This window comes from Pipistrellus hanaki (genome assembly GCF_964339955.1).
Source record: "Pipistrellus hanaki genome assembly, chromosome: 14".
Classification (NCBI taxonomy): domain Eukaryota; kingdom Metazoa; phylum Chordata; class Mammalia; order Chiroptera; family Vespertilionidae; genus Pipistrellus; species Pipistrellus hanaki.
Window position 1 is genome coordinate 39,351,477 of NC_140516.1, and position 25,166 is coordinate 39,376,642.

The window sequence follows — 25,166 nt, forward strand, 5'->3', positions numbered from 1 at the left end:
GCTAGGGTACCAGTTCCATAATTGATACTTTTTGGGGAATCTCTCTCTCTCTCTCTCTCTCTCTCTCTCTCTCTCTCTCTCTCTCTCTCTCTCTCTCTCTCTCTCATAATTCTTTATTGTTGAAAGTATTACATATATCCTCCTTTTCCTTTGGGGAATCTCTTGATTTTTCTCTAAAAGCTTTGGCTGTTGACCCTTCAGTCTTTTCTATCATCTATAGACTTTGCTAATGTCAGTTCAGAATTTAGTTCTTTTTTTTATTTCATCTTACTTTTCTTCAGGGCCCCTAGAGGGGATCTGACAGATGGTAATTGATGATAAACCTATAATTGTCTTCTTGCTATTGTTGAACAATGAAATTTTTTATTAGACTGAAAGAGAGGAATTTGGACTAAAAAAGTTGCTCAAGTGCAATGAATGCATAAAGCTGAATAGTTCTGTTTTAAAGTATAGCAACAGTTTTTAAATTCTCCTGGGCTTTCAAATTGCCTGCTTAAGTTTTGGCTTGTTCTTGTACAATGCATGCAGAAAAAGGCAAGGCAGAGTTACCTGTTTGTTATAACCTAATTGCTTTCCTTTCAATCTATGCCAATTTCCTAAAGAAGTAAGAGGACTAGTGTTTAGAGTTGATACACATCAAACTTATGCTCTCTGTAACACACATGGATCAGTCTGTCCTTGAGCCTCTGCAGTATGTTTGAGGCAAGTCTCTATGGGCCTCATTTAGCCTTGCTGGCCTTGTTAAAAGGCCCTCACTCTTCCACTTGGTTTAGGAGGGAACCTTGGTAAACCTGGTGCTTAATTTGTATGGCAGTACAAAATCCAAAAGCAATACTTAGTCATTGGTTAGAAGGAAGAAAAGTGCAGAAGAAACTTCAATTCTATTGTAAGATAGTTGAGTTTTAAATTTTTATTTGCCATCCAGTCATGAAGTTAATATATTTAGTAGTAAACCTGTAATAATAGTGTGGTAAAATATTTAAGAACAAAATGCAATGTTTAGGAGCATGGACTTTGGAGTCCAAAACAGACCTGAGTTTAAACCCTACCTTTTCCACTTACTGTATAATCTTGGGCAAGTCACTTAACCTCTTAGAGCTTTGGTTTTCTTTTTTTTTCTTTTCTTTTTCTTTTTATTTTTATTTATTTATTTATTTATTTATTTATTTATTTATTTTAAATAAATTTTTATTGTTCATATTATTACAAGTGTTCCTTTCCCCCCCCCCTTCCCACCCCACCCTCTGCCCTTTCCCCACTCCCCATTGTCCTCATCCATAGGTGCACAGTTTATGTTCAGTCTCTTCCCACATTCCCCTCTCCCCTTTTCCCCAAGAATCATCAGTTCACTCCCCTTCCATACCTCTGATTCTATTATATTCAACAGTTAATATTGTTCATCAGATTTTTTTTTAAATTTCCTTGGTTTTTAGATTCACTTGTTGATAGTTACGTATTTGTTGTTCATAATTTTTATCTTTATTTACTTTCTCTTCTGAAAGAACCCCCTTCAGCAATTCATATAATTCTGGTTTGGTGGTGATGAACTCCTTTAGCTTTTTTTTATTAGTGAAGCTCTTTATCTGACCTTCGATTCTGAGTGATAGCTTTGCTGGGTAGAGTATTTTTGGCTGTAGGTTCTTGCTATTCATCACCCTGAATATTCTTGCCATTCCCGTCTGGCCTGCATGGTTTCTGTTGAGAAATCAGCTGACAATCGTATAGGTGCTCCTTTATAGGTAACCACCTGCTTAGCTCTTGCTGCTTTTAATATTCTCTCTTTGTCCTTTGCTCTTGGAATCTTAATTATGATTTGTCTTGGTGTGGTCCTCTTTGGATTCCTCTTATTTGGAGTTCTGTGTGCTTCCTGGACTTGTAAGTCCAATTCTTTCCCCAGGTGGGGGAAGTTTTCTGTCACTATTTCTTTCAGTATGTTTTCGATATCTTGCTCTCTCTCATCTTCTGGGACCCCCATGATTCTGATGTTGGATCGTTTGAAGTTGTCCCAGAGGTTTCTTACATTATCTTCAATTTTCTGGATTCTCTTGCCTTCTAGCTTCTGCAGAGGAGTGTCTTCTGGCTCTTTATGTTCCAAATCTTTGACTTGATTCTTGCGATCTTCTATTCTGTTTTTAGGACTCTGTAGAATATTTTTTTATTTCAGACAATGTATTCTTTATTTCTTGTTGATCCCTTAGCATTTCTTGTTGATCCCTTTTCATATCCTCATAGGTCTCATTTATTTTATCGGCCTTTTCTAGGAGTCTCTTGAAAAACCCTATAAGTGTGGTTTTGAACTCTATATCCAGTCTCTTTTTGTCCTCCATTTCTTTCGTTTGTGATCTATTTGGTTTAGGCATTTTCGCAGGCAGCTTTCCTGATGGGGCGGGGTTTCAGGGTGGAGCCTACAGCCTTGGCTTCCGTCAGCCCCGCCCTATGCGACTCCTGAGACTCAGGGTCCTTCAGTACTTGTTGCAAGCGCCTCTGAGAGAAAGGTGCCCTCGATTTTCGCCTGCTACCAAACAGTGTAAGCTCTCCCGCAGTGGGCCCGAAACTGGGGTTCAGTTCAGTTGGAAGTGGAGTTGGAGGTGGCGTTCAGAGCAGTCTGGAGCCTGTCTCCTTCCCGTCAGGGCAGTCCTACGGCACAGCCGGCCGGCCCTTCTCTGCGCGCTGTGTGCGCGCCTCTGGGACCTCCTTTCGCTGCTTCCCCGAGTACTGCCTTACAGCCCAGCTCCCTCTGGATGAGCCTGGGTCCCCAGGGTCTGGCCTAGAATGGGGGTTCAGAGCAGTTGGGGGCCCAGCACAGTCGGAGTGTTTATCTCCTTCCCGCTAGGGAACGCCCGCCAGGCACTCGGCCTCCCTCCTCTCTGGCTCTGTACTCTCCGCGCGCGCCGCGTGTCTCCGTACCTTGGGCTTTTACAGCTCCTCCGCGCTTCCTTCTGGTTTTCTCCTTGCTTCTCGTTGTAGAATTTCCAGTCAGTTGACTTTCCTGTAGTTCTGGGTAATGTCCATTTTATATTTTAGTTGTATTTTATTGAAATTGTTGCGTGCAGCTGCGGCTAGGTGCCTACCCGAGCAGCCATCTTGGATTCTCCCTGAGCTTTGGTTTTCTTATCTGTAAAATGAAAACAGTAATAATATTTCTCAAAGTTATTGGGAGAATAAAATAAATAATCTGTGTATAATAATTACACTTAATAATCTAGGTAGCTGTTGCTGACGTCTGAGACAAATTAAGGTTTTTGTTCAATTCTTTTTTTTTTTGTTTGTTTGTTTTGTTCCACTTATTTATGCATTCATTTGTTGCTTCTTGTATGTGTCCTGATTGGGAATTGAACCTGCAACCTTGGTATAGAGGAATGATGCTCTAACCAACTGAACTTCCTGCCAGGGCCTGGGAATCTTCTTGTAAGGGTAGTGGATAGCAGCTCCTAACAGCAAGCTAAACTGGCTATTTAGCAGGAAGGCCGAAGGTGGGAAGCTTATTTCTCTTCTGATCGGGATTCGTACATCATATTGGAGAAAGTCATGCAACAGACCAATTTTCCCATATGTATGCTGCCTATCTTATATTCTGAAATTGAATGATAAATCTGACTTCAGGAAGACCAGGTGGCCCTGCTCAACAAGAAGGAGATGGCAAAAGTGATTTCAGGAGCAGAGATTTACTGAAAGCAACTTATCATTGACTACATATGCTATTAAAGATTTCAGTCCTGAAAAAAGACATTTATTCCTATCCTCTCCCTAAGGAGAGATGGACCTGTGTAGGCACAGAGAGGTGGCCAAGCTCCTGAGAAAGTGTTTGAGCCAGAAAGCATATATAAATGCCAAATACCCGTTTCTTTCTTGGTCATCTTGAACATTTTAGGCCAGATATCTAGGGAAGGAGAGTTCTTCTGTCATCTCTGACTTAGGTTGGGACTTCATGACCTTTCTACAAATTGCTTATCAAAGACAATTTAAGGGAGAAAAGTAAAATTGTGATTCTAATCACTGTTGTTGTTTTTTCAGACTTTCAATAAAATCCCAAGTTATGTAGTACAGGAATTGTTCATGTTTAATCAGAGAGAGAGTTAAATTTTTTGTATGCATAAAAAGCAGGTTGGGTTGGTTTTGAGGGGATAGATCCCCCTGAAGAATGAATACTTCATTTTAAAGAGTTTTTAAAGGATCAAGTATTAGAAGTAATTTGTCTTTCTTAGTGTAAGGTGGCTGGTACCATTATCTTCTGCTGCTGGCCCTATGTGGACCGATGGACCCACCTTGTGCCTCAATGCAATAGTAATTAAGCCAGTGCCATAGTTTGTCTCTTAAAGGGTCATAATATCAAATATAATCTCTCCCCCTTCTCTCTCTAAAGGCACCTTAAGAAACTAAGCATGTGTTTGAGAAAAGAAAACAAAACAGATCTGGGACCTGTTGCGTGATAGCTAAACAAGAGGTCCACTGTCAAGAGTTTAGACAAACAAACTGTGGTTGCTTTCTCCCCAGGTTACCTTTGTAACAGACTGTCTGCATTCATGTACATTTACTTCCAAACTGTTTTTGCATTTAGAATGAATTTTAGGGATCTAAAGAAGCCTTAAGTAATTTAATTAACTACCACCACCACCATTATTTTCCTCAGGAAATCCTCATGAATGAGGAAACCGGCCCAAGGAAGTGAAGTGTTTTGCCAAAGGTCACATAATTCATGATGGACCAAGACTTTATTTAATTTCTCCTATTATATAAGGCAGGGTTGCAAAGGATTGTCTGGGTTTGACCCTTAAGCCTCCACTATGTGATAACATTTCTCCAAAAGCTGTCCTTTGGCAGTCTTCCCTCAAATCAGTTCCTCACCAACCATTCAAGGTGTGAAATAAAGGGATGGAAGGTGTGGCAGATATTCCAGAGGCTCTGGCTTCACCAAAGTTTAGTTTGGTCATCCTTTGGACCACTACTCTTGATGTCCCATAGTGACCAAAAAGTGCACAGCTCCTCTCTACTAAACTTACAGTATCTCAGAAATTCCATTTGCAGATAGTTCTCAATCTTACTTTTACTTTTATAAGAAATATTCCTGGGTATAGCATAGTCAGAAAAGGAGAACATGAGGACCTAACACTTTTCTCCTAAAATGGAATTTGCAGGCATAGACAGAATAGCCAAAACCAAAAAGCTTTTTGTGCTCAAATAATTTTGTCCTATATCTCTGGATACAGAATGTCAAGAGGGATAAATGAACTAGGATTCTGTTTTTATCGTGCTGTGATTTATTAGTCTGTAATACACGACACCTTGTGAATGATGATATTCTGTCTCCAGGAATATGAGCCAATATTTGCAGGATGAAGAGCTAGGATGGAAGCAGGCTGGTGACCCTCTAGAAAGCAAGAATGGAGTAGTAGGCTCTCAGGGCAAAAGGGTCGAGACAGGCATTTCTGGAGCCAAATGTGTTGAAATAATATACCACAGGCTTTTTTCCTTGTCAGCGTAATCCAATTGAGAATGCCCAACCACCCCTGATAAAGAATCACTCAGGAGTGAAGAGCCTCACCACCAGGGAAAGCAGCTTATGTGTGCATTTTGGCTCAGGAATGTGCCAGGCCAATGCTAGCCAAATGAGAAAGGGCTGCTGCAGGCTGGACAACACAAGCCTCCTGGAAGGATGGTGACTGCCCCCCTGTAGACTAAGAAGGAGAGAGTGGCAGCTCTGTGGAAAGAGACAACAGTTTCAGGACTCATCCCCTTCTGTACAGGTCATCTCATCATTTGAGAAGACAGGAGACTTCAGGGACTTCTCTGTTTTAATGTAGTAAAAATACAGGGAGTTGAGTTCCCTGCTCATTGGTGTTGAGCAGAACACCACCAAGATATCTCTAAAGGGTTTGTACTTTGCTCTGTGTTGAAGTGGCCTATGGGCTTCTCCAGAAATGGTTTAATAATTCTTGTTGTAATTGTTCTTATTTGGCACGGACTAGCCAAAATTTTAGACTTGGATTTTCTTTTAGAAGCATGTGGGTTTGTTCTTTTTTTTTTTTTTTTTTTTTTTTTTTTTTTTTTTTTTAATGGCCTAGTACTAAAAGTATCCCAAGTGTTCTTTCTCCACTGGGGAGTTAATTTACCGTATTTTGTACCCATTCCTCTTTTTTCTTCCCATCTTAGAACATGAACCAGTCACCTTCAGAGCACCCCTCTACCTGATCTGCTCTCTCTGTGTACTGGACTATTTGTGCCTTGAGCTTGACAGCCTTCCAGGGTGGGAGTTTGGCTGCTTCGCAGAGGTGTCAGATGTCTCCTTGGTTGTGAAACTATTCAGCCTCCTTACTATGAGCAGCATTATGGCACTTTTCCCCAGAAGAACTCAAGCAGCTCTTCTCACGCTTCTGAAGAAGATCAAGACAGTTGAATCTCAGCCCCAGGCAGGCTGAGCCAGTAGGTAGAAACCAGAAATTTTTCTGTTCTGGCTTCATAGGAAGGAATAGAGTTAAATGGCTAGGAAAACAGATTTTGGAGTCAGATGAATCTGGATTTTTTAAAATGTTTTATTGATTTGAGAAAGAGAGGAAGGGAGAGAAAGAGAGAGATAGAAACATGGATAAGAGAGAAACATCCATAGGCTGCATCCTGCACGTCCCCTTCCTGGGTTCAAGCCTGAAATCCCAGGCATGTGTCCTAACAGGGAATCGAACTGGTGACCTTTTGGTACATGGGCTGACACTCAACCAACCACACCCACTGGGCAGATGAATCTGGATTTGATTCCTATATTAACCACTTGCTAGTTATATAATCTTAGTAGGTACATCTACTTATTCTTTCTAAGTCTCATTTTCATCTTCAAAATGGGAATAAGTATGAACAGAGAAGGTATATAAACTGCTTAGCATGTAGTATGGCACAAGGCAATAATGATAGCTGCTAATTATCTCTCTTCTAAAAGGAGGGCGAACATTTAAATCATTCATTTTAAAAAGGAAGCCTATTCCTTTTTCTGACAACTTGTATATATACCTTGGATGAAGCTAAAATCCTCAGAAATTAAAAGAGCTATTTCATGTGGTGATGAATACAGTGTACAGATGATGTGTTGTAGAATTGTGCACCTAAAACCTATAATTTTGTTAAAGCGTCACCCCAATAAATTCAATAAAATTGGGGAGTGAAATAAATTAGAAACCATTTCAAATTGTACCATATATAAATAACATCCTTAACTTGTATCCCTTTAAGATTTAATAATCAAAGGTAGAGGCTCACCTTTGAAGTTTTAGGTATTTGCTTAAATCTTAAACCAAACTTATAGTACCTTGCAGTATTAAGAAAATTGGACTGGGATTATAGAGTTAAAAAACAAGAACAATAATATCTTAGTTATATTTATTGCACATTTAATTTATTCCATGTACTTGTACCACTTGTTTCAAATGAGATAATGAATATAATTGCTGAGTGCAGTACCTGACATATAGTATATGCTCAATAAATATTAGCTGTTGTTATTTATTTACTTATTTTTGTTAATTCTCACTTGAGGATATTTTTTTCATTATTTTTAGAGAGAACGGAAGGAAGGGGTAGAGACAGAGAGAAACATCGATATGAGAGAGACACATCGATTGGTTGCCTCCCGCACACCATGACCGGGGATCAAGCCTGCAACTGAGGTACTTGCTCTTGACCAGAATTGAACCTGAGACCTTCAGTCCATGGGCCAACACTCTAAATACTGAGCAAAGCCAGCTAAGGCTGCTGTTCTTTATTTTTATTTATTTTTAAATATATTTTATTGATTTTTTACAGAGAGGAAGGAAGAGGGATAGTGCTCAGCAATATTTTTTTGTAAATGTAGACAAGTTTATCTTAAAATTGAAATGGAAAGCCCTACCAAAACCGGTTTGGCTCAGTGGATAGGTCTGCGGATTCGATTCAGGTCAAGGGCATGTACATTGGTTACAGGCACATCCCCGGTAGGGGGTGTGCAGAAGGCAGCTGGTTGATGTTTCCCTCTCATCGATGTTTCTAGCTCTCAATCCCTCTCCCTTCCTCTCTGTAAAAAATCAATAAAATATATGTAAAAGAAATGGAAAGCCCAGGCCAAGCAGCTCAGTTGATTAGTGTTATTCCAATGTGCCAAGGTTGAACACATAAAAGAATCAACCAATGGATGCATAAATAAATGGAGCAACAAACAATGATTCTCTCTCTCTTTCTCTTCCCTCACTCCCTTTGTCCCCCTCCCCCCACTCAAAACAATAAATAAAAAATTTTAATTGGAATGGAAAGGCTAAGGAATACTGAAAATGGTATTGAAAAAAGAAGAATAAAATCGAGGAATCATATTACCTGATTTTAAGAATTAGAATACAGCTATAATAATCAAGACAGTGTGTTAATGTCAGGGAGTTAGACACAAAGATTAATGGGAATAGAATAGAGAATCCATAATAGACTCACACAAACATAGCCAACTGATTTTTGACAAAGGCAAAGACAACTCAATTGAGAAAGGATAATTCTTTTCAATAAATGGTGTTGGAACAATTGCATATCCATATGTACACAAAAACCCCTTTATCAAAACTTCACACATTGCCGAGACCGGTTTGGCTCAATGGATAGAGCGTCAGCTTGGGGACTGAAAGGACTCGGGTTCGATTCCGGTCAAGGGCATGTACCTTGGTTGCGGGCATATCCCCAGTAGGGGGTGTGCAAGGGGCAGCTGATAGATGACTCGCTCTCATCGATGTTTCTGGCTTTCTATCTCTCTCCCTTCCTCTCTGTACAAAATCAATAAAATATATTTTATTAAAAAAAAAAACTTCACACATTATAGAAAAATTAACACAAAGTAAATCATAGATGTAAATGAAAAGCATAAATCTGTATACCTTTTAGAAGAAAACAGAAAAATCTCTGTGACCTAGGTTTGGGCAAAGAGTACTTAGATATCAAATGCACAAAAGAAAAAAAGTTGATAAACTGGACTTCATCAAAAAAGTAAAAATGTCTGTTCTGTGAGAGATACTATTAAGACAGTGGTCGGCAAACTCATTAGTCTACAGAGCCAAATATCAACAGTACAACGATTGAAATTTCTTTTGAGAGCCAATTTTTTTCAACTTAAACTTCTTTTAATGCCACTTCTTCAAAATAGACTTGCCCAGGCCATGGTATTTTGTGGAAGAGCCATACTCAAGGAGCCAAAGAGCCGCAGTTTGCCAACCATGGTGTTAAGAGATTGAGAAGATGACTGGGAGGAATATTTGTAAATAATTGTATTGCCAATAAAGGATTTGCATTATCCTGAATAGACAAAGAAATCTCTCAACTCAACAGTAAGGAAACAAACAATTCAATTTAAAAATGGGCAAAAGATGTGAACAGACACATCATCAAAAGAGATACATGGATGGCATATAAGCACACTCAAAAAATATGTTTATAGCAGTTCTGTTGGTCTATGCAATGATTTAGACAAGTCTCAAAGGCCTCATGCTGAATGAAAGAAACCAGTCTCAAAGGATTGCATACTGTATGATTCCATTTATATGATCTTACTTTTTTAAAAATTTTTAAAATTAAATTATTATATGTGTACATATCTTACCATTGCCCCCCACTCCCATACATGCCCTCCGTCCCCAGAGTTTTGGGTCCATTGGTTATGCTTATATGCATGCATACAAGTCCTTTGGTTGATCTCTTATCTCTCCCTACCCTCCCCGCTGTATTTTGACAGTCTGCTTGTTGCTTTACTCTCTCTATATCCATCTTTTGGTTCATCAGTTTATAATGTTTTTTATTATCCATAAATGAGTGAGGTCATGTGGTGTTTCTCTTTCATTGACTGGCTTATTTCACTTAGCATGATGTTCTCCAATTCCATCCAGGTTGCTGCAAATGATAAGAATTCCTTCTTTTTTTATGCTGGGACCGGTTTGGCTCAGTGGATAGAGCGTCGGCCTGCGGACTGAAAGGTCCCGGGTTCGATTCCGGTCAAGGGCATGTACCTTGGTTGCGGGCACATCCAAGGTACATGAGGCAGCTGGTCGATGTTTCTCTCTCATCGACGTTTCTAACTCTCTGTCCCTCTCAATTCCTCTCTGTGTAAAATCAATAAAATATATTTTTAAAAAAAAGAATTCCTTCTTTTTTATGCCAGCATAGTATTCCATTGTATAGATGTACCATAGTTTTTTGATCCAATCATCTGCTGAACTTTCTTTAAAAAAAAAAAAAAAAAAAAAAAAAGTTTTTCTTTATTGATTTCAGAGAGGAAGGAAGAGGGAGAGAGATAGAAACATTGATGAGAGAGAATCACTGATTGGCTGCCTCTTGCATGCACCCTAAGGGGGATCGAGCCCCAACACATGCATATGCCCTTGGCCAGAATTGAACCTGGGACCCTTCAGTCCGCAAGCCTACGCTCTATCCACTAGGCCAAACTGGGCTAGGGCAATATATGAACTTCCTGATAAAACTATGGTGATGGAGAAAATGTCAGTGGTTGGCAGAGGTTAGGGGTGGGGGGAAAGGGTGTGACTAACTACAAAGGGATAACAGGAGTTTTCTGGTTGATGAAACTGTTCTATATTCTGATTGCCACAGTGGTTACAGGGATCTCTGTGTATGTTAAAATTTGTTGAACTCTCTATATCAAAAGAAACAGTTTTACAAAATTAAAAACCACTTTTTTTAAAGAGGCAGAATACATATTGCTCTGAAAGTATCAAATCATGGTTATAAAATTGCTCTGGTCTTTCACTATGAAAGAAGACATGAAGCAATGTAATAGCAATTGTATGAAAGCTCAGAAGAAATGTACCCTGTTCCACCTCTCTCAAAGACTTTTTTCCTATCTAGACTTTTATATTTCAAATATGCCAAATATATTTTAAAGACAGACCAAATCATACTATATAATACAATTGTGCTCCTAAAGCAGCAACTCTAGATTACTTTGGATCTTTTAATGTGCTTTTTCAAAAGTATTTAAAATGTTAAGACTATTAAGATAAGAAAAACTGTTTTATAGTTTTCAGGTTTTCCAGGTATTTTTATTCCTTGCATCTCAACTCTACCACCTCACACACACAAAGGTTTTTCTTCTGCAAATTGTACAGCTCCAGGTGGGGGTAGTGGGGGATGAGAAGCAGGTTTTATACAGCTGATGTGATCACTGAACAGACAAGCTTGGAAAATGCTACTCAACCTGCCAATTAATTAAAGCATTAATCTGTGGAGCAGCCGGGCCCAGGGAGTGTTTACCCACCGGGTGGGGGTGGTAGGAATTGAGTGGGAAGAAGCCCCTGTGTTATCATGAAAATGAAGGTGTTTAGGAAGCCTAGCTTTCTTTTGTCTCTAAAGGTGAGCAATCTTGATGTTATCCCTACATCTTTCTGGCCTATTTAGGAAGTCTTTCAGGGAGCTGGTTTCTGACTGATGAAAGCACAGCATATTCTAGAAAAACAAATTAAACCCTGGGCAAAGTGGGGTAGGGAGCAAGTCCAGTGTAGTATAACTTCTCAGACCTTCTAAATTCAAGAGTATGTGCTGGTGATTAGGGAAAAGAAATGTAATGGTTTTACAAGTTTCACAACCATATACTATACTGACTGGGCTCAAATCCCAGCTCTGCTTCTTATTAACTGTATAATTAATCATCTATCTTATCTGAGCCTTAAATTTCCCCTTCATCTAAGGGCAGTTAGCCCTCTGCTTGCTGTAGGCAGAAAGAAAGCTAGAGAGAGGTTAGGACCATCCAAAATTACAATCTGCCTCCATGTGTAGGGACTGAGTAATCTTTTGTTCTTGTTAGGTTTACATATGAATGTATGTGTGTATGTATGTATATTCGTTTGTTTTAGCAAGGTTCTATAAACCTCAAGATTCCCTCCCCCCATCTTCCTGAGATATGTTTATACATTCTTTTTTTAAAATATATTTTATTGATTTTTCACAGAGAGGAAGGGAGAGGGACAGAGAGTCAGAAACATTGATGAGAGAGAAATATGAATCAGCTGCCTCCTACACACTCCCCACTGGGCATGTGCCCACAACCAAGGCACATGCCCTGACTGGAATCGAACCTAGGACTCTCTAGTCCGAAGGCCGATGCTCCATTCACTGAGCCAAACTGGCCAGGGCTATACATTCTTTATCTCTAAGAGAAGTGACTGATCATAATAGGGAAAGACAAAGACAGCAGCTCATCCCAGGATCTCTTTGACCATATTGGCTGTACCAAGATGAGGTTTTACCTCATCTATAAGGAGGATGGACATGGAAATTGACCCAGCAATATTTGATGGTATTAAGGAATTAAAAATTGTGGTAATAGATACATAACATAAAATCTATCTGATCCATTTTATTGTTAATTTAAAAACCATGATAATATTGCTCTGGCAACTAAGAATTCGAGACTCATGACAAATAAGAAGGACCTTTTTTTAGAATTTAGCTTTTTGTTAAATGGCACCTGTTCATTTCTCTTTCTTTTCTTGCAGAACTCTCAGAAATTGAGCCCAATGTATTCCTTCGTCCATTTTTGGAAGTGATTCGCTCTGAAGATACCACTGGGCCTATCACTGGACTGGCACTCACCTCTGTCAACAAGTTCCTGTCCTATGCACTCATAGGTAAGAGACCAGGCTTTCTGGATGACCATAGCACTTCATTTCCTGCCTTTCCCGCTGGTCAGGCTTTAGGCAATGAGCTGGTGATACTGGAAAGTTTTTCCCAGCCATCTTTCCTTGTAGAAGAGAAATAGAATTATTGCTTACTTATCATGCTAATTGATTCAGACTTTGCAAGTGAAGAGAGAGAAGAGGTTTCTTGGAGCTCTAATTTCTTTGTGCTTTGCAGGGAGTTAAGGGTTTGGTGGGTGCTCTTAGAGGTTTGTTTGGTTTCTCTTTCATTGTACTGGATGACTCTCCTGGCAGCTGAGCCACATCATACAGGGCTTGGTTTGATTTATTTTATTTTATTTTTATTTTTTGGTTTGGCTAATTTAAAAAGTTAGTTTTTAAATATAATGCATGCTTATTTTAAGATAAACAATAAAGAGGTATCTAAAATAAAAGTTAATGGACTCTCCTCTATCTTTCTCAGTGCTACTCTTTCCTTAGGTAAATATGTTAACAGACTCGTTTGAATCTTTCCATACCTTTCTCCACATGTATAAATATATAGAGAGTACCATCGGGTTTTTTTCCCCCTTTTTCTTTATTTTTTTTAGTTTTTTTTAAAAAAATATATATTTTATTGATTTTTTTTACAGAAAGGAAGCGATAGGGATAGAGAGTTAGAAACATCAGCTGCCTCTTGTGCCCGCAACCAAGGTACATGCCCTTGACTGGAATTGAACCTCGGACCTTTCACTCCGCAGGCCAACGCTCTATCCACTGAGCCAAACTGGTTTCGGCTCCCTTTTTCTTTCTTTTTTTAAAATGCGTTTTTATTGATTTCAGAGAGAGGAAGAGAGAGGGAGAGATAGAAATATCTCTATGCCTCCTGAATCCCACCCACCCTTCTCCTCTTCTTCCCCCGCTCCCACCCTCACACACACACTGGGAATAGAGCCTGCAACTGGGGCATGTGCTCCAATCTGAATTGAACTGGTGCATGGGTCGATGCTCAACCACTGAGCCGGGCCAGCTGGGCAAAAGTACAATCTTTTTAAAAAGCAAAAATAAAATAGGATTATGTGCTACATATTTTCTTTTTTTATTTAACAGTATTAACTTAACCCACTGGCTCAGCAGCTGAGCGTCAACCCAGGAACCAAGAGGTTGCTAGTTGATTTCAGGTCAGGGCACATTCCCTGGCTGTGGGCTGGGTCCCCAGTAGGGGGTGTGCAGGAGGCAGCCCATTGATGATTCTCTCATCATTGATATTTCTATTTCTCTATCCCTCTCTCTTTAACTCTCTCTAAAAAGCAATAAAAAATTTTAAAAATAAAAATAGACTATTTTTAAAATATTATTTAAAAAAATAGTATTGACTGCCCTAGCCAGTTTGGCTCAGTGGATAGAGTGTCAGCCTGCAGACTGAAGGGTACCAGGTTTGATTCCAGTCAAGGGCACATGCCTGGAGTGTGGGCTCCATCCCCAGTAGGGGGCATGCAGGAGGCAGCTGATCAATGATTCTCTCTCATCATTGATGTTTTTATTTCTCTCTCCCTCTCCCTTCCTTTCTGAAATCAATAAAAATATATTTAAAAAAGAAAAAAATATTGATTTTGAAAAATGTACATTATATAATTTCCCCCTGTTTTATTGAGATATAATTGACATATAACATTGCATTAGTTTAAGGTGTACAGCATAATGATTTGATATATGTATAAATACCAGAGTAGTTAAAATCTGTCACCTCATATATTAATAGTTGCAATTTTTTTTTCTTTTAATGAGACCTTTTAGGATCTGTCTTAGCTAGTTATGGTATTTGTTAACTATAGTGACCATGCTATACATTACATCTTTAGAACCTATTAATTTTTTAATTTGAAGCTTATATATTCTTTTTTTATTGTCTTAAAACATATAATATAAAATTAGCCATTTAAATCATTTTAAGTATATAATTAAGTGGCATCATTACATTCACAATGTTGTGCAACCATCAGCACCATCTGTTTCCTAAACTTTTTCATCACACCAAAAAGAAATTTTCTTCTCAACCCTAGTAAAAAAATTTTGTGTTTTTGATAGCTATATACTTTCCATAGTATAGATATAACTCAGTCCATTTGGTCATTATCTTATTGATTAATATTTAATACTTAGATTGTTTCCCATTTTGAGCCATTATAAATGCTGAAATAAGCATCTTTGTTCATATATTCTATTCTATTAATTTTCCTTTTGTATGATAGATTCCTATACTTGAAATTTATGGATTAAAAGGTCACGTGCTTACTATATTTTCATAGGTACTACCAGGTTGCTTTACCAAAAGCTTACAGCATTTGCACTTCCAACAGTAATTTTTGAGAGTTTCCATTTCCCCACCCTATCACCAGCATTCAATATTATCAGTATTCTTTATTTGTGCTAATTTGATGGGTGAAAACTGGTATTTTGTTGTTTTTATTTCCTTGAGGTGAACATTTGAATTTATTCTCCTTCGCCTATCATTTTATTGAGTTGTTTTTTGTTTTTCTTTCTTTCTTTCTTTCTTTATTTATTTATTCCATTTTATTTCTTGTTTTTTGTTTTTCTTATCAGTTTGTAGGAGTTTTTTATTTAGTGGGGATACTAACCCATTGTCTATCACAGTATTGCAAATATTTTCACCCAATTATTTTATCCAGTCTATTGTTTATCTCTGATTTTGTTTATGATGTCTCTTTTGAATTCCTTTTAGTTGGTCTGTCACTCAGGATCCTGAATTCCTTTTCCCCTATTGATAGCCCATGTGCAAGGGTAAGAAACATAGAAAACAGGCTGCTATCTTTGTTTCTAAGAAGACAAGAAAAGAGGAAGCTCAGAGTGAAGCTAGCCAGAAAGAAAAATGGCCTTCAATATAGGGCCAAAAAATTTGTTTATCTTTTCAAGAAAGTTGGATTTGCTTAGCTGGCATAGTCAAGATCTCAGCTATTTTCTGAATAGGCACACCAGAATCTCCAGACACCCTAGTCCTAGCTTTATACTTTTCCTATGCAAAAATCAGGCCCAGCTACTTCCAGCCTTGTCCTGAGCACCACCTGCAGGTCATCTCTCTTCACAGCCTCCAGCAGCTGCTCTCTGTGTCTTTTCCCTGCTCTCCTGTTGATGTAACTCTCTCCCCTTCCTGGACTTGGCAGACAAGCTGGTCATTGGAGACCTCAAGCCAGCTGGTCATTGGAGTTTCCTGTGGTGGGAAAAGAAAATGCTGGAGGTGGTGATTGCAGTGGGCATGAGAAAAGGAGCAGGAAGGAGTATATGAAAGCCAGAAGGCAAAGTAGATGAAATTGGCAAATTTCTCTGTAGTCTGCTCCAGAGGGGCCAAGGAAGGACATTCTAAGGAATGGGTCCTGGGGAGCACAAGGTCTGCTAAGTGACTTCAAGTCAAACACTCCTTTGTTTAGGCTGCCTTTTTAGACGACACTACCCCCTCAATTCTGTGTCCCAAGACTTCTAGGATTATTTTAGGTCTTACTTCAAGGACCAGGCTTTTATTTGGCCCCACACAGCTGCCAGACCAGAATTTGTGCCATTGATTGCCTGCCTTACTGGTGGGCCATGTCTACTATAGTTAAAGACCTGTCATTCTTACTTCTTCATTCAGGCTCAGAGGATAAGGGCTACAAAAAGATCCATATAGCCTGGCCAGAGTGGCTCTGTTGGTTGAGCAGCATCCTGTGCACTGGAAAGCTGCCCGTTTGATTTTCAGTCAGGGCACATGCCTGGGTTGTGGGTTTGTGGGTTTGATCACCAGTTGGAGCATACAAAAGGCAACCGATTGATAGATGTTTCTCTCTCTCTCTCTCTCTCTCTCTCTCTCTCTCTCTCTATCTCTATCTCTATCTCTCTCTCTCTCTCTCTTCCTCCCTCCCTCCCTTCCTCCCTCTTTCTCTCTTCACCCTCTCTCTAAAATCATTAAAAACGTATTTATTTTTTTAAAAAAAAGAGCTTAAACTTCTTGAATAAGGGAGATTTCTGAAGGAGGGGAAGAAATGTGCCCCCAAAAGCCTTATGAGATGGGAGCAAGGCTGCCATTCACTGAGCTCTGAAACACCATGCGACACTGAGAAGGACTTGGATTTCGTGTTCAAAAAAAGGTCCCTGGAGGCCTGAAAAAGGACTGTCTGGCAGGGCTGAGAGAGGGGATTTAGGCAACTGCCTAGAGTGTACAGGCATACCTCAAAGATATGTTGGTACCGTTCCAGACCACTGCAATAAAGCAAATCATAATTGTTGCTGGTGGAGGGTCTTGCCTTCAATTTCTACAAAACATCATCTGTTAAGTGAAATAAAATGAAACACAATAAGTCAAGGTATACCTTTGGATTTTCTGTGTTGATTGGGAGAAACAAGGAGAGTTGAGGTGATAGAAGGAGCTGGTTTACCCCATCTATACTATTAAAAGCCTAGATGGTCCTTGTGCCCTCATGCACAATGTCACCACAAGATGGCCACATGTATAGCGGAGGTGGGGTCCGATAGCTGCTCCACACAGTGAGGCCTGGAGGTCCCTCACCTCCAACCTGGCACAGAGGAGGCAGGTCCTGGCAGAGGGGGCAGGTCAAAGCAGGAGAGGGCAGTTGTGGGCAATCAGGCTGGCAGGGGAGGGCAGTTGGGAGCGATTGGGCCGGGAGGGGAGTGGTTAGGGGGTGATCAGGCTGGCAGGCAGAAGTGGTTGGGGCAAGCAGGCTGGCAGGCAGGTGAGTCATTAGGAGCCAGCAATCCCAGATTGTGAGAGGGATCCTAGATTGGAGAGGGTGCAGGTCAAGCTGAGGGGACCCTCTCCGCATGAATTTCGTGTACTGGGCTCTAGTATACTATATAAATCATCATGAAATTGGCTTCCTTCTGCATGACCTCTAAAGTAGCCACTCCTGATGCTGAGTAAAGGCATGTTGTATGTAGGACAAAAACAGTCTGACTAAGTGTCAGAGACTAACCAGGACAGAAAAGAAAGATGAAAATCACTTATAATCAATGAAAGTCTTCTGGCTCATTGTTGCAAGGGAAATGTTCTGGTTTCTTAGCTTTAGGCTCAAGAACTCTGATAATTTCAGAGAACAGGATAGAGAAAATGATAAATATTTCTTACAATTCCTACCACTTAAAATTAAAAGGTGCTCATGAATTACATCATGCTACCTCTAGAGCAACTTTTCTGTCAGTTGCAAAATTTTTTCATGTCCCTACCCCTTTTTTTCCTACTTATCCTCCCATTCAAGGACAATCCAGATAGTTCTCAGGACCCTTATAGACCTGGGGGGAGGCCACTTCTTTGGCTACTTCTAGTGGACACTTAACACATGAAAGGAACAGAAATTTCCCCTTGGCAACATTTGTGTTAGCTTCCAGCATGTTGCTGATTGTCTGACCTCTAGCTTTTCCCCTTATCTTATTTACAATTGAAATTCTTGCTGAAACCAGTTTGGCTCAGTGGTAGAGCGTTGGTCTGCGGACTAAAAGGTCCCAGGTTCGATTCCGGTCAAGAGCATATACATTGGTTGCAGGCACATCCCCGGTAGGGGGTGTGCAAGAGGCAGCTGGTCGATGTTTCTCTCTCATCGACGATTCTAGCTCTCTATCTCTCTCCCTTCCTCTCTGTAAAAAAGCAATAAAATATATATTAAAAAAAAAAAAAAGAAATTCTCTCTCCCTCTAACTCCCCAGTAGCCACCTCTCAGTCCTGTTTAGTTTGTCCATTTTCTCTCCTAATGCCTGTTTAGTTAAGCTGGTAACAGGATTCTTGCTCTGTGTCATATTGTATTAAGAACAAAATGAAATCAGGAAGAAGTATGTGATTTGCTGTAATGTGGCACCCAGATATGAGTATTAGTGGCAGTGACTGTCCATTTCCTCCCCTACTTCCCTTCTCAGTGGCATCTGAACACGAAATTCCAAAAGCAACTAGAGAGGGATGAATGGAAAGAAAACACATGAAGAAAGAAAGGCTGCAACTTTGGCATTTAAAGATTTTACCCTATTCGGCCTTTATTCTGGGCCAAAAATTCATATTTCCTGTCCCTTTTTCTGTGAAATTAGTAGCTTTACACCAAGCAGCGGTGTTAACATCACCTGGGATCTTGTTAGTAACAAATCCTCTGGCCTCCCTCTAGACCTGCTATATCAAAAATTCTGAGAGTGAGCCCAGCAATTTATATTTTTAACAAGCCCTCCAAATGATTTGACATATGCTTAAGTTTGAGAATCACTGTTTTACACAGTGGAGTTTGTGCTGAGGAGCTTGTTAAAGTCGTTTATAGGCTAAAATTCTCAGGTAGCCCAAGGAACCATGAATTAAGGAACTGAAGAGGAGAAAACCGAAGTTCCACATCATTTAGTCTTTCCTTTTTCATTGGACAGATCCCACTCATGAGGGCACAGCAGAGGGCATGGAGAATATGGCAGATGCTGTCACCCACGCCCGTTTTGTGGGCACGGATCCTGCCAGCGATGAGGTTGTCCTGATGAAAATCCTTCAGGTAAATGGAGGGGAAGAGCGTTAGGCTAATGGCCAGGAGCTGATGCCATTGGCTCTATTACCCCAGTCTGCCAGTCTGCCGGCAGCAGGAAGCTGGGTTTTGACTCCACTGGGGCTTAGGGAGCTACTTTGTTTCCAAACAAGCAGCTCAGGTACCCAAGGTAAAAGCTTTTTCTAAGGAAAATAATTAAAAGCTTTAAATGAATTGATATCAAATACCAGAAGCCCTTAATACACTTGTATCTCTGGCAGCCTGTATCTGTGCCATCCATCTGTTGAGCTTGCAGGCTAGGCCTGGAAAGAGCTCTGAACTATGTCAGGGTCATACAGAGTAAAGACACAGTTCCCAAGACAAGATTCTGGGAGACCCCACTGCCAAACTGAAGCAAGATCAGCATTCTTGCAAACCTCTCTTTCTCACTCCGAGGGCTTCCATAGGAGACTAGAGGAACAAGAGGTAGCTTCTTTCCCCTCAGGTACACCCTTCATCTTGCCTGCCTTGTTTATCACTGTATCTCCTCTTTTTCCTTGTAGGTTTTGCGGACTCTCTTGCTGACCCCTGTGGGTGCCCACTTAACCAATGAATCTGTTTGTGAAATTATGCAATCTTGCTTCCGGATCTGCTTTGAAATGAGGCTCAGTGGTAGGTGCTTGAATATTGGGCCCTTCACCTTCCCTAGGGCTATTGTGAGTATGAATACAGGATGCTATCCCTGAATCCTGAGAGGTGGAAAACTTAGGATTTCTCTATCACCTACCTTGTGGACCATAGGAGTCTAGAATTCTCTCTGTACTTGACTGTTTTGCAGTTAGAATAGAGAACTTAGCCCAATGTACCAGAGCAAGAATTAGAATAGATCCCTGACTAACTCAGGCCAGCCACCAAATCTCCCTCCCCAGAGATTTCTGGGATTGACACCAGCCAAGATCCCCAAGAACACAATCATTGCACCCCTTTTTTTCCGACTCAGTAATGCCACCTAGTGGGCCAGTGAAGTTATGGCTGCCGGCCTGAGCTGGATGGAGCTGGTTTTAATAAGTTTGGCATAATCCTTGGTAAACAAGGTTTGGAGGGGAGTCTGCTCTGAGAAGCCTCCTGATAATAGCACGGCAAGTAATGACACCTGTGTTATTTGTTTTTGCCTGTGCAGAGTTATTGAGAAAATCCGCAGAGCACACTCTCGTAGACATGGTGCAGCTGCTCTTCACAAGGTAAACCTGCTGCTGTTTGCTTCAGCCCTGCTGCTCAGGCCTCTTGAGCCTGCCTGCTTCTACACAGTCACTTCAGGGACCTGGCCAGTCCTACAGCCACATCAGAGGCCAATGGGATTATGGATGGGGGTACTTCTCTGCGCCCAAGGTTACCAATCTAGGGAGAAGGAGGAGGGAACTGGATTGGCCTCAGGAGGAGGCAGAGGGTTATTTGATCTAGGCTAACAGACCTCATTCTGCTTCCCAAACTTGTGTCTGTATATGGGTAGCAGCTGGGAAAGAGAACCCAGAGAGGAAGCCAAAGTCAAGGGAGCCTAGAACAGGTTGCTGAGCTCCTAGAGCTCAGCCCCATTTCTGTGAGAACTCAGGCCAGCATGACCAATGGTCCTGGTTTTCCCAGTTTATCCCAGTTTTAGCATTGAAAGTCCCACATGCCCACAAATCCCTCAGTCTTAGGCAAACCAAGACTATTGATTATCTTAGTCAAGGCCTTCAACTTAGGTCCTAGGAGGCCTTTTCATACTATGCCTCACTTTCTGTTTCCTGTACATCCTTTCAATAGAATAACTTTGAGAAGAGCTGAGGCAAGGGCTTTAAAACCTCCCCACCCTCCAGGGCATATTGATAATAGGGTAGGTTATGCATATGTGAAGACAGGGGTTTTACAGAAAGTCAATGTAACTTCTACTTGATTTTGCTGTGAACCTAAAATTGTTCTAAAAAAATAATTTTTAAGCCTCTTCCTAGGACTTCTTTTTGCTCTCAGATCTATAAATAATAATCCTTATTATCTGCAGACTAGATCTGCCCCTGGACTCTGCTTTAAAGAGTTTCTTACTCCTCTGGCTCCAATTCCCTGGTTTCAAAACTTCAACCTGCCTTTTACATCTCATCCTATGCCCTCTCCCCATCTTGTGGTTTTCAGCAATACTTGCCAAGTGAAGCAGGAGGAGTCAGTTTGAGGATGAAAGAGGCTCCACACTTAGTTACTTTGCCCTGATGTCTACTTTCTTTTTTAGAAAGTGTCTATTAGCATACATCCCCCAAATCCTATGGCTCTTTGATGAAGCTCTGAAAAGGGTGAAATAGCTTGCTTCCTTCCTAGCTATCCTAAGAGACAGGCATGCTCTGTCCCAGAGCACCTTTGGTCTGTGGCTGGCGTGGAGGGGGAAATTTGTTATTATGCCTAATGACAGTCCATGGGATTCTTTGTACTATAGGTTACCTCAATTTAAAGAAGAACCCAAGAACTATGTGGGCACCAACATGAAGAAGGTATGACCTGCTGTCCCTCATCCAAACCTTGATCTCCCTGGATGGGGATTTTCCTGGGATACCCTTGCTTAGCAAAAACATGCTTTTGCCTAGACAGAGTTGTTTGGAAGCTAGAAATAGCTATCACAACTTTAGTGAGCAATGTATTATTTCCCAGATACCTCTCTTTCCAATCTTTTCTTTCCAGCTTATCTTGTTGATCCTACTACATAAGCTGATGAGCCAGTCCTTCCTAAAAAACTGGATGAAGCTCTTCGGGTTGGGCTAAAAATGTATGTTGGTAGAGGTGAAAGACCTACCATCCCCTTAGGGTTCAGGCTTATCAGCAGGTTAGAAGGTCTAGAGAGTCTATGCCCCAAATCTCACTCTAATGCTAAATTAGACTGGGCTCATGCTTGTCATGATGAGATAAATCAAGCCTGACTCCAGATCAGGAGGTTCTCAAATTGGTAGAAGAGAATGATGGTCAGAAGAATGGCCTCTTTCTATCTTGAATGGAAGTCCTGGACTTCACAGGCCTCTCATGAAGATTCTGCTTGCAGCCCTAAGAGGTTCTGTCCATGGAGATGACCCTTGGCTGTTTGATGCATGCACCTGACCTTCCCCTCTCCCTTGCCATCTATCCCCATTCCTGCCCTGTGCCCTGTTGGCTTGTGTCTGAGTTTATTTCACTCTGTTTAAATCATTCGTTTGCCTGTCTTTCACAGATTTCTCCATGTCTCCTCAACAAACTGGAGCTAAATAGTGGGGAGCAGACCAAAGCCCTGAACCAGTTAGAGAGGGTACTACTCTTTAAGAACCTCAAGGTCTCTCTCCCTCTCCCTCTCCTTTCCCCCCTTTATATTTATTTATTTAAATGTTTATTTTTTATACGTAATATGTGGTTCCCATTTCCATTGTTTAGAGCACAACTTACCCCTCCCTAGTAAACAGCATGGCTTTGGAAGAGTTGCATGTGTTGGTAGCTTTGCAGTATTGATAATTTTCCTTGGGCATCTAGTTGCCTAGAGGCAGAAGGAATCCTTGAACTGGTGATGTATCATATAGTGAGCCTAGACAGAGAGCTTGGATCCTGCTGACATATTGTGGGGATGTTTAATATCTACCATTTCTAGGGGAACTCTGAGAGACCTCCAAGTAAAACTCTTCCCTCTTCTACTCTTTTTCTGTCTCTCAGCTGGTATAGAGAATTTAAGCACAGTCCTTGACTCTTAGCTGGATACCTGAACTGGGTTTGGAAGGAAATGGTAGTTCATCTTATTGGGGCCTTTTATTCATTTATTTTTTATTACCATTAAAGAGGCCTTTCCAAGGTTTAAGACTAGATGGATGAAAAGAGCCAGGTGCAAGGATAGCCCAGGACACTGGAAGAACTTTGGGATCTGCAAAGATGCCCTCTATCCTTTAAAAGTCAAGATGGGAGCTTAGTGGAGAGGCCCAAGCTAAAGATTACTCTAATATTCATATCCCTCCTTTAAGAGGAAGAGCGGGGGGAAGGAGGTATGTGCTGTCTAAGCTATCTATCACAATAGTGGGCATGCTAGCAATATGGTTTTGGACATCCAGGTCACTGAAGATAAAAAGAAATGTGTGTGTGTGTGTGTGTGTGTGTGTATGTGTGTGTGTACCTAGCTGGAGAGTCCATAGGCCTATGTTCTTTTTGCATGCATTACCTCAAGTTCCATTTGTGTGCTTGCCTAATCTCAAGTTGCAGATCTCTTCATTGGCTACCTAGTATTTTGCCATGATTATTAATTTAGGACCTACCATTTCTTTGTAAAGCTTATACTGTCCTTTGGTAATATAGAGTTATATGAATATGATGGTGAGAGTCCCATGAACATCTACTGCCCACCCCCTGCCTTAGCACCTTAGGACAGGGAGCATGGCTGTACTTTTTAAGGGCTGAGACATTTGTGAGAATTGGCAGCCTCTTTGTCCCTACTCTAGCCAGGAGGCAGAGAACACTCACTGAAATGATCAGATTGGAGCTAGCTTTGCTGAGGATAGAGAAGGAAACAGGAAAGATCCTAGTGTGGGAAGGAATATTAATGAGTGACTGGCTTCTCTGTGGAAGTAGGACTACCTAGAGTTCCTGAAATAGGTAGAGGGAGCTGCCTGGAGAGAAAGGATATCTTATAAAAGTAGATCCAGATGTTAGTATTTTTTAGAGCTCAGTGACAATTGCAAACAAAGCCAGGAGGTTCTTACTTTCCCTCATTGATCTCTTGTGCTTCTTACCTGTCTTTATGTTGGGGTGATTCTTACCTCCAGGACATTTTTCCTCCATGAACTTGACCCAAATGAGCCTCCATGGTTACTAGAGAGAGTATCGTACTTCCTGCTTAGCCACAGTGCTCAGAGTACTTGAAGCTCCATTCTAGGTATAGGACTACAGGCATTTTGGAGATGGATAGACAGGAAGAGACCGTGCAAGGCTAATGCTATGTTACTAAAAGCTAAGGGCAGAGCTCAGCTCCTAGACTTCTCTTATTTATGGGTGAAGCAATGGCTAGGGAAGGAAGAATTAAATAGTTTCTAAGTAAGGAATCAAAAGTTATCCAGGTTCTGGAGAACTTGGGAGAAGTTGAGGAAGAGAGCCTATTCCCAAATATCAATAGGAATTGAACAGGCCAAGAATAATAAAGGTATATTCAGCTTTTAGAAAGAGTCAGGGAGGAAATGTACCTCTACTATCTTTAGACTCATTCTGATGGTTCTCGGAAGAGAATTGCTGTTGCCCCATCCAGGAATGGTCCATCAGCCTAGGAATAGTTTGGTGTAACTCTGTAGAGGAACTGGTTTCAAAACTGAGGAGGCATTTGGACTAGGAAAACAAAATGGGCCTAAACAAAGTCACCGAGAACTTAGGGTGGAGAAAATGCATAAAAATTTATATTCTAGAATAGTCAATAGATGATAGAGATTTTCTTTGTGACTAAAAGGAAGCTATATGAAGAATAGAAATACAGCAAGAGAGAGAGAAATGGAATGGAGCAAGAGTCTAAAAAATCAGTAGCCTTACCATCTGAAAATATAAAATTGCATTTAGAAAGATCCCACAGTGAGAAGGACAGGAGATCTCATCCTATATAGTAATCCTATATAATAAAAGGCTAATATGCAAATTAACTGAATAGTGGAACAGCCGGTTGTTATGATGTGCAATGGCCACAGGGGGCGTGAGGGGGGGGCGCAGATGCTTAACGCAGGAGTTGCTCCCTGGTGGTCAGTGCAGAGGGAGTGCCGCTCAGCCAGAAGCCAGGCTCATGGCTGGCGAGTGCAGCTGCGATGGCAGGAGCCTCCTGGGGAGCGGGCCTAAACCATCAGTCAGATATCTCCCAAGGGCTCCCAGACTGTGAGAGAGCACAGGCCAGGCTGAGGACCGACCCCCTCCTCCTAGTGCACAAATTTCATGCACCAGGCCTCTAGTTGATATATAAAAATTGGGAGTAGCAGAGAATCCTTAATTCCACAAACCAATTGAGCTGCTCCTCCTTCTTAACTCCAAGGAATGAGCCTTTGACCAGTTTGATGCAGAA

General features: G+C 40.9%; 1 protein-coding gene across 8 annotated transcripts in view; it reads left to right on the plus strand.

Moving 5' to 3' along the window:
* The window catches only part of GBF1 (golgi brefeldin A resistant guanine nucleotide exchange factor 1), a 110,528-nt gene that overhangs the window by 64,367 nt on the left and 20,995 nt on the right, over window positions 1-25,166 (plus strand). For 7 of the 8 annotated variants that reach the window (XM_084903827.1, XM_084903829.1, XM_084903830.1 and 4 more), the window contains exons 4-8: window positions 12,498-12,629; window positions 19,020-19,138; window positions 19,672-19,780; window positions 20,289-20,349; window positions 21,570-21,624. In XM_084903827.1, the coding sequence (XP_084759953.1) occupies window positions 12,498-12,629; window positions 19,020-19,138; window positions 19,672-19,780; window positions 20,289-20,349; window positions 21,570-21,624 (476 nt within the window). Of the gene's footprint in view, window positions 1-12,497; window positions 12,630-19,019; window positions 19,139-19,671; window positions 19,781-20,288; window positions 20,350-21,569; window positions 21,625-22,331; window positions 22,431-25,166 lie in introns of all 8 variants that reach the window. The other variant, XM_084903834.1, reaches the window with a different exon arrangement.